This window comes from Bos javanicus, chromosome 18, assembly GCF_032452875.1.
Source record: "Bos javanicus breed banteng chromosome 18, ARS-OSU_banteng_1.0, whole genome shotgun sequence".
Classification (NCBI taxonomy): Eukaryota; Metazoa; Chordata; class Mammalia; order Artiodactyla; family Bovidae; genus Bos; species Bos javanicus.
Window position 1 is genome coordinate 36,594,776 of NC_083885.1, and position 9,766 is coordinate 36,604,541.

The following is a 9,766-nucleotide window of genomic DNA, read 5'->3' on the forward strand; positions in this document are numbered from 1 at the left end:
GAAATTCTGCTAGTCAGAAAAAAAAATGCAAATATATGTCCATACACCCATCATCTGTTTTGAATTCCTTGTCCTTTAAAGGAAATACCCACAGGAATTCTTGAGTCCCCTTGGAGAACAAGAGAAGTGTGTCGAGGGTACTTCAGAAACCAGAAATTATGATAAAGGACTCAAAAAGTCATGCCTCTATGTCTTATGGTATTGAGCCAGTAGTTCAAGTTTTATCTTACATGTGAAATCTTATGTCTATTGATATAGTCACAACAGGTATAAATTTGGAAAACAGAATCTTGAAGTTTTAGAACTAACAGAGATCTTGGGAATAATATAGTTCAAACTCCAAATGAGAAAACTGTGACTAGTAATCTTTTAAATGATGAACCTTTAGGAAACTATGGATAGCCATGGACTTCAAAAGCCTGTTGAAGCCTGTTCATCAGATGTCAGCTGTCCAAATTAGAGGCCTGAGCTTAGGAAGGTATAGCTAGCCCTCCCAACTAGCTTCAAGATTTGCCATTCCCACCACAAACTGATAAGGGGTGTCAAAAATCTTAATAGATGATCACACTTCAGCTGCATTCACTGATTCCCTGTGGGAAATATACTTACAGTTACTGGTTTCCATATAGGATATTCCTCTTTTCTTTACCTCTTCTACTTTTAAGTTCTTCCTACCTGGCATGGTGGAAGCTAGTACACCACTAATAGTGTCCTAATTGTGGATGTGAACTCTCAGGCTAGTGTTTAATTATGCCATGGGATAGCCTTACTTCTGAGTATATTTCCATTTGCAGCTCTAATTGCCCAAGTGTGGCCATAAATCTGGCACATCCTTTACCCAAGTTCTTTTTAAAAAGTAGAACATAAAAAAGTAGTTTCCCTGGTGATCCAATGGTTAAGAATCCACCTTGCAATGCAAGGGACACAGGTTCAATTCCTGGTCCAGGAAGATCCCACATGCCAGGGACCAACTAAGCCTGTGTACCACAATTACTGAGCCAGCACTCTAGGGCCTGCGAGCTATGACTGCTGAAGCCCAAGCTCTCTTTCGCCCAAGCTCTCTTTCGCCCATGCTCTGCAATAAGAGAAGCCACCGAAATGAGAAGCCCAAGCGCCACAAGGATGGGTAGCCCCCATTCGCCACAACCAGAGAAAGTTTTCCTTCTCCAAGAAGCAAAGACCCAGCACAGGCAAAAACTTAATGAATAAATCTTTTTTTTTTAAGTAGAATATCATGTTCAAATTTGTTTACTTTGCACGTTTGTGTATTAAAGCATCTCTATATAGTAGTGATAATTAATGTCCTTTCTCCACAGACCATGGACCTGCACTCCTGTCCGAAGCCGATTGTATTTGTGTTGCACACATTCTTGTCGGCCAAAGTCACTCGCATGGGACTGCTTGTATGAGCAGCAAAAAAAAAAATCAGTTAAAGAGCCTTGAATGTCATAAGAAGTATTTACACCTCAAAAAAAAAAAAAAAAGCACAAAAAGAAAGCTCTTTGCTCTCTCCTCCAGCACAGTGCCTTGACAAGGACCTGCAAATCACTGCTGAAATGTAACCGTGTTTAAAGAAGAGCTTGCCTTTTACAAGCTACCTTGGCCAGAAATTCTAGAACTCTAATAAGCTCCAAAATGAATCTGTTAATTTATTGTCTAGTCTCCTAATGTGGTTTCTAAGTAATTAGGTTTATTTCCCTTGCTAAGAAGGGTGGCTCATTCTTTTTCATTTTGAGCGTAATCAAACATCTAAGTTTTCTTCTCCTCCTCCTTCCAGTAGAATTTATTTCAGGCTTAACCTTGACCACTTACTTAGAACAACCATCCCTTCACAGGTGCTAGTTTGCAGCAGCCTGGGCTTCTTGGTCACTCTGTGTAGGTTAGACATTTGGTTGGAATTTACTGTCCTTATTTACTCCTCCTACCCTTGGAAGTCCTTGAATTGCATCACCAAAGGGTTCTTCACATGTCCTGGCTCTCCCTGTACCCCACCCTGACCATCACATCCCGCCACATCACTGGCTTTGTCACACCTAAGTGCTCACTTTAGGACTTAGAACTTAGGAGATTTGATTTGCCTTGCTTTCCACTCCCTTTCTAGTAGTGACCAACTTGAAGAGCAAGTTGGTAACCACTGCTCTGAAAGCAAAGTTTTGCTTGTTTTAGGATTTTCTGATTTTTCTCTTTGGTAGGAGCCAGGGGATGAGATTTCTTTTAAAAGAAAATCCTCATTTTAGCTGAAGCCATTTTTTATTGCTGACCAGATGTGCCTTTGGTGAGGGTTAATGGAGCTTTATTAGTCACTGTTTGAATAACTGGATATCACTGCCATTCCAGGGAAGTCATCTATTCTAATTTTGAGGAACAGTCTTTGAGGTGGGTTTCCTTAGTGTGGTATCTTTTCCTGGTAGATCTTTTGAAGCAAGATAAATCCTGTAGAGCCAGCTTGTTTTAAAGAGTACACATCAGTGAAGCCAGCACACCTTCCGCGCAAACATCGTGTCACGTCGCTTTGGGCTGTGTGAGCCCAGGCAGGATCCAAGCCCAGGCTCTCTCCCTCTGGGGCAGCAGAGTGGCATCCGTCAGCACTGCTCACTCATTGCTGGCTCAGTGATGCCTCCTGCAGTGGGCAGGGCAACGAGATCATGGAACAGCTACCTGGGCTTCGCTCAGCATCACCAGATGTGTCATTGGAAGACCACAGCAGCAGCGAAGGTGCTGGTTCTGCGGTACTGGAGAATCGCATTCAGCTTCTTTTTCCTAATTATGAAGGAGGTATATATCTGAAACCATTTGCAACAGTATAATAGCTATATAAAATGTCAAGGTTAGTACAGTCCCCAGATCCAAAAGAAAAGATAGCATTGACTTGGCTGTCCTCTGTGCTCTCTTTGGAAGGGTCTAGGAATAGTTCTCATTTACTAGAGTCATCAGGAATGCCATAGAGGATGTATGTACTATGGAGGGTGTTGGAGGATAGCAATCCAAAGATAAGAAAGAAGAGAAAAAAAAAACACCCACAGATGTACTATTTGCAAAGAGCTATTTGGTTTGAGTGCAGACAAACCTATAGACAGGAGGACATAGAGCAGACCAATGAGCAGAGATGGTTCAAATTAGACTTTGTAAACTCATTGTCTTCCCCCGCCCCATAAGTCAGTTCTTCTCCCAACTCCAGTCCCCAAAATGTTCTACTTAAAACTGGAAATTAAAATTTAGGCTAGAATATAACTTTTAAGAGCTTTTCTTATGTTTTGAAATTTCATAAATCTAAGTTTGGTTCCATCTGGGATATGTTGCAAGTCAGAGAAGAAAGAAAATATCTTGAAGATCCAGCTAAGATTTCCACAAGCAGAATGTCAACACACAATACCCTCAGATAAGTGAGCTTAGACGCTTTTTGCAGTAAGAGTATTATTAATCTGAGAAGTTGAACAATACAGTCATAGACTTCGCAGCAAAGCCATTTGGTGAGGTTTTCTGTGTTAGTATGAAAGGCTAATAAGACACTGAGAATTTTTTCTGGGGGAACTTCTGAGCCACACTGCTCATTCCTTATATGAAAAAGATCTATTAAAGAGGTGATTTAAATGTGGGCAGGAGAGGTAAGGCATTGTGTGCATTTCGGCTCATTTGCTCAAGCTTTAACTGTCACAGCACCAAGATCCCTAGGGTTTCTTAACATCTTTTGAGTCTTGATGCGAAATGAAAGTGTATGGGGGGTTTCCTTTGACCACAAGCACCCACACGAGCAAGAGCCCTTCAGCTGCTTGTTTAACAAATGTCAGCAGCTTTCCAATCATGGGTAACCAGGTTGTTCTTCAAGTAAGTATGTTTGTGGGACTCTCATACCACAAATGAAGTGCTTTTTATCAATGAGACAGCCTTGGTAAATAGGTATTTTGTATCAAGATGCCAAAATGTGGCAAATTATCTTCAAATAGTAACTGCAGATGGGCAGTTTTGATATTTCACCTCTTTTCTAGAACAGCTGGCTTTTCATTTCTCTTTCATTTTGAACTAGGAAGACTGTTGAGGATGTGGTGGGCTTCCCTGTGTCAAGTGGAAGGGAGCCGCAGAGTAGCATCCCTCATTCTGATGGACCCGTCCTGTGTCCTCGGGACCCACCTGAGGGTGTAGACGTCTTCTCCACATTCCACACAGATGCCTACAAGCAGCCAGCTGGGGTGTGAGCTTTCCTCCTCTTCATTCTCTAAAACTTCTCCCCTCCCTCTCCAAAAATAAAAAAAAAGGAAAGGAAGAAAAGGCTCAATTATACTTTTTCTGGAAAATGTGAGTCCTTTCCTCAAGTCTTCAAACAAACCTTACCTGGAAATTAGTATCTGATTTTTTATATGAAGAAATACTTTAATGTATGTTTATACAGTATTTATTAGGTAGTCATAACTGTAAACTCACCTACCTAGAAAAGTTTCAGATTAAATATTGGGACATGTACAGGAATAAAAAATATTACTTTGAAGGTCATTTGCCTATTTTAAAGCCATGTTTTAGCACCTTTTAGGCTAGGCGAAGTCTGATAGTGCCTGTTCCTGTCATCTGTACTCAAAGTTACTGAAAATTATTGCATGCAGGTGAGATCAAAGTGTTTATTTCCTATATTTTTATAAGTGGAAAAATCTCTTTGACCAACAAATAATTAAAGTTGTTACTGATTATTCTCTTAATTTATCATCCTAACAGAATGGTAACAAAGCTTTTTTCAGCTGATTACATGCACTTAGCTAATAAACCAAAATTTACTCTTTAAAAAAAATATAAGCTGTGTGGAATCTGGACAAGACTACATTTCACTGTAAATGGTTTTGATGGACAAAAGTGTGTTCACTTTTGAGAAAAAGTTATAATGGATTGTTTTTAATTTTGAGAGAACCTCCAGTCTTCTTGTTTAATTTATATCCATATTTTTAAATTCAAATTGTAAGCTGCTATGCAAAATCTATTAAAAGCCCTACCTACTTAAAAAGTTATAAACATTTTTGAAGTTTTCAGGGAAGACCTGTAGACTTAAGCACTTTCTCTGCCTTTTTTTTTTTCTTTCTTGTATCTTAGACACGCTGAATTATGTTATTATTTTCACTGGTTATAAGCTATTGATTGTACATAATATTTAAACCATCCAAATATCCAGCATACATTTCCATGTCACTGCCATCCACTATTGATGCCGTGAATGAAATGGCTGGTTAGAAAGCCAAAGGTCATTTTTTTCCCCCCAATATCCAATGAAGAAGTAAAATGCTAGATCTCTTTTGTCTCAAAGCATACTGAGATCTGCATATCTGTGTAAGGAAGAGAGACTGACTTGGGATTCTGCTTAAACTTTAAGTTGTATTTGATTATAGTCATATTCATTTGTTTTACCGATGTCTATCAGATATATTACATGCCAAGTGGTACTACATCCTATTGGAAATATCTTTCATTTAAATATGAATTCTTATCATGGCTTTTTTCCCTCCATTAGATCGAAGTAGAGGAATCTGCCATTTTCTACCATTCTATGTCCCTACTTTAATTGCTTGGTGATCTAGAATTATTTTGTTATGCATACTGTCTTTAAAAACTGACAGCAGCAGTCCTCCCACCCCTGCCCACCTTTTTAAGCTATATGTTTCACTGTGCTGGGCATGGAGACACTCATTAAATGTGTGATGACAGACAATTCTAAAATAATTATGCTGTATATCAGGATTATGTGTTTTTGAGCAATATAGCTACTTCTATGGTAAATGATATTAAGTGAAATTTATTTTACACTAGTAATAGACTACATAGGTGGTTGATTTGAAACCCTTTCCCTAAAGCACACACACACACAAACATACTTCTAGCAGATCAGTAATTTCCAGTTAAGGTACAATTAATAGACACATAGAACACATCTGTCTCTTCAACACTAGCTAAACTGCCAACTGGAAGAATGGTTGCTATGTATTAACTTTAAAAAGTATCTTAACAAGATTTCTTCTTTTATCAACTTGAGCTGAATTTCTTGTCACCTTTGTTCTTACTTTCCACTTTAGCTGACTGAACCAAAGCTTATTCTGGTTTTAAAAGTAAATCTGCCCTTGATATAATGCACAAATATGCCATTTATTGCTTGCTCTCCAATGAACATTTGATTGTATTCAACAAAAGCCTATCATATGACCTGTAATCTTTGGATTGCCACAAAATAGATTGGTTGAAACTAAAAAGATGTAACAGAGAAATGATACTTCATTTTATTGTAAAATTAGGTATTCTGGTATATTTCTAACTTCTGAGTCCTGGAAGTACTTTGCTCAGTTTAATAATAATCTTAGCTCCATGCCATTGACACAAATGCAAAATTTTCTGAGTCCGTCTTTATCCTAGTCCCATATAGACCCTTGGAGCCTGATTATCACCTCTTCTAAGGTGACAGAAGTCCCTAATGGATAGACAAAAGGTTCTTTGGGGCCCTAGAGAAATTTTTGAAATGACAAATCTAGTTAATTATATATTAATTCATGGATTCTTTCATCTAATAAGCATTTATTCATGTGCAGTTCTTCACAGGCACTCTGAAGGGTCCAAATGAAAATTCCTGCCCTCAAGCAACACCTCATCCATTTTTTCTCAGTCATACCATGCCATCTATTTATCAGTCAGAGGTTAAGTCATTAACCACCCCATATTTTTACCAAAGTAAACCTCCAGTTCTGCTCACCTGGCAAACTGGAAAGTGTTTAAAAGGATGGTCAGTCATTGGTCCATGCCAGCATGAAAGAACTCCAAGCACATTTAAGAAGGTTGGTCTTTTCATCATGCATCTTTTTTTTTTTTTTACTTAATGCAAAATCAGACTTAAGTTTGGGAAGGAGAATAGTGTAGAATATTCTTAGTAAGGCAAATCACAACTAAAAGTAAGCTCTATTGCCCTAAGTGGATCAATGAGAAAGTCTTTTTAAAGAAATACTTACCTATCAACAGAAGAGATCAAGGTATATTTTATCTACTCCCCTTTGTAGATTCTGCTGATCCAATCATTTCCACACTTACAGCCTTTAAACATCTCATTTGCTCAAACTCCTTACATGTGGTAGATAGGCTGTTGCTTCATCTGAGAAATCAAAATAATGAAGATATTTAAAACTTAGCAAAATTTCACTTAATCTAGAACACTTGGGCATTCAAACTCAGTAAAAAGGGCACCTTACAAGAATAAGGGAGGTTGCATGAGTTTTTCCATTTTTTCCTTCAATGTCAGTCCCTTTCTATCCAGGCTGCTTCCCATCTATCACTAGAGGCAGCCTTTCGGCCACAGCCTTTGTCATGCCCAGAAAGGCGCTGAAATGTTAGTGACTGGAACAGCATAGGGAACACAGTCTCCTGGGCTCCTTCTCCACGCTTTTCAGTGTCCTGTAGTTGTGCACAGAATTTAGGTCATCCCTATAATGTCTTGGTCTTCACTTTGTACCACCCCCTTTGACAATCAGGTGCTAATGATTCTGTTGGAACCAGCATGTATTGTGTGAATGTCTGTTCTGCCTAGGTTGGAAGAAGTTCTTTCCATCTATCTCAGTCCTGTTCAGGTGGGTGTCAGTTACATTTTCTCACCTCTTATTTTGTGAATTAATAGAATTTAGAGGAAAAGAAGTGATTTAAACTACAAGTTTGGGGTTTGGCACAGTCATCAATCTTGATGACACTCTTCATACTTTAAACCAAATCTTCTCTATCATAAGAACCAATTTCCGATTGTTTTTCTCTAGTTTGGACTCCAGTGTTATGTTTTAAAGTCTGGGTAACACTGTAACACTGATGGGTTCAGTGTGATAAGACTTGGGTACCCAAAGAATCTGTTTCCTTTGTGGTATCAGACCCAAGGTCTTTTAGAAACTAATGTGGCAAAACACCACCTATAAAGGCCTGTTTTGACTGATCTGTGCAAACTCTGATTATACTCTTTTGTATGTATTCTGTCCCACACAACTCTCGTTTTTTTAAGTATTAAGACCTAGAAAGCTAAGATAACACTTCTACAAGGAGTTAAAAGTATGTGATATTCTGGTTTTTCCTTCCTTTTGGAATCCTGCATTTCAACAAGACTTCTTTTTAAGTATTGTTTAAAATTTAGGTCTCAAGTCTTCTGGCATTACCAGACTACCAAATCAAAACCCATGGTGTAAAACAGGGCAGTATTTTTGTTCTTAATAATGAAAAAGCTTTATGTGTACTCTGTAAGTATAATGCATAGACAACACTTTCCCTTGAGTTGCACATCAACATAGAGCATTGTACATTACAATGAAGTTTGTAACTTAAGGGTATTATATATATAAATACATATATACCTTTGTAACCTTTATACTGTAAATAAAAGAATTGCTTTTAGACTTGTTTTTTCACTTTTTAATATTAAAATAGTTTCAAACTTACAGGAAAGTTTTAAGAACAGTACAAAGGGGCTTCCCTGGTGGCTCAGTGATAAAGAATCCACCTGCTAATGCAGGAGACACAGGTTCGATCCCTGACCCGGGAAGATCCCACATGCCAGGGCAACACAACTACTGATCATGTGCTCTTGAGCCCATGAGCCGGAATTACTGAGCCCATGCACCACAACAACTGAAGCCCATGTGCCTAGAGCCTTGTTCTGCAACGAGAGAAGCCACTGCAATGAGAAGCCTGCACACCACAACATGAGAAAGCCCAAGTGCAGCAATGAAGTCCCAGTGCAGCCAAAAATAAGTAAATCTTTAAAAAAAAAAAAACAAATAACTGCATCCCCATCACCCAAATTTCCTGATTGTTAACATTTTGCCACATTTGTTGCATTACCCTGTCCTCTTTTTCTGACATGATGCCCATCACCCTTAAATTCTCTAGTGTGTACTTTGCAAACACAGGGACACTCTCCTGTACTGCCACCCTACAGCCCTCCCAATCAGGAAGTGAACTTTGCTTCAGCGCTGCCACCCATCTACAGACCCCATTTAATGGTGCCAGTCTTCCCAACAATGAATGTCTCCATTTCCTTCCCGGCACAGGATCTTATCCCGTATCACATGTGTTTGGTTGTCACATCTTAGCCTCTTCTGATGCCATTTTTAAACAGATTTAGGGCAACTCCAAACTCTTAAAAACTTAGTTTTTGTTTTAGTTCTACCACTGACCATCTGTGTGATGGGAACTTAGTCACTGGATCAATCTGAGCTTTATCATACATTCAGTTGCACAGAGCAAAGTGAGGTGAGAGTTTCTCAGGAATCTTGCTAGGAGCTCAGTGCTCTATTTATTTTGGTATCAATCACTTTATGTGATATCTCAGCATAATTTTGCCCTGGCCCTACCTCTCCAAAATGTTACAAACCTAAACCTTGTTTTTATTCCTCCTCCCCACACGGTTCTTGCTGTCAACCAAGAAGCTCCTTAACAAATTGCTCAGAACCCATTCCTTGCATGAGCCAGTCTGATTTTATGAAGTTGTATGGGCTAAGCAGAGTTGACTTACTGGTCCAAGCTTGGGTTTACAACAAATGTCACATTCTCAGCGTAATCAGAACCCAATATAGTAAAGTGCTGTGTGAGAAAGAACAAATTATGCAGCCACTGTAGAGGACAGTGTGAAGGTTCCTTAAAAAAAAATTATAGATTTACCATATGATCCAGCAATCCCACTCCTGGGCATATATCCAGAAAAGATGAAAACTGTAATTTGAAAAGATACGTGCACCCCAATATTCATAGCAGCACTGTTCACAATAACCAAGTCATG

General features: G+C 38.8%; 1 protein-coding gene and 1 long non-coding RNA gene across 2 annotated transcripts in view; one reads left to right on the forward strand and one right to left on the reverse strand.

The window, feature by feature from the left end:
- SNTB2 (syntrophin beta 2) overlaps window positions 1-8,382 on the forward strand; it is a 71,237-nt gene extending 62,855 nt beyond the window's left edge. Inside the window, exon 7 of the mRNA XM_061387726.1 lies at window positions 1,317-8,382. Coding sequence (XP_061243710.1) covers window positions 1,317-1,409 — 93 coding nt within the window. The 3' untranslated portion in view covers window positions 1,410-8,382. The remainder of the gene's footprint in view (window positions 1-1,316) is intronic.
- Window positions 2,641-9,612, reverse strand: LOC133230367 (uncharacterized). The gene is made up of 2 exons (XR_009730826.1): window positions 6,969-9,612; window positions 2,641-2,760 (listed from the first exon to the last, which is right to left on the reverse strand). It is a non-coding gene; the product is annotated as an uncharacterized LOC133230367 (long non-coding RNA).
- Between the last annotated feature and the right edge of the window lie 154 nt (window positions 9,613-9,766).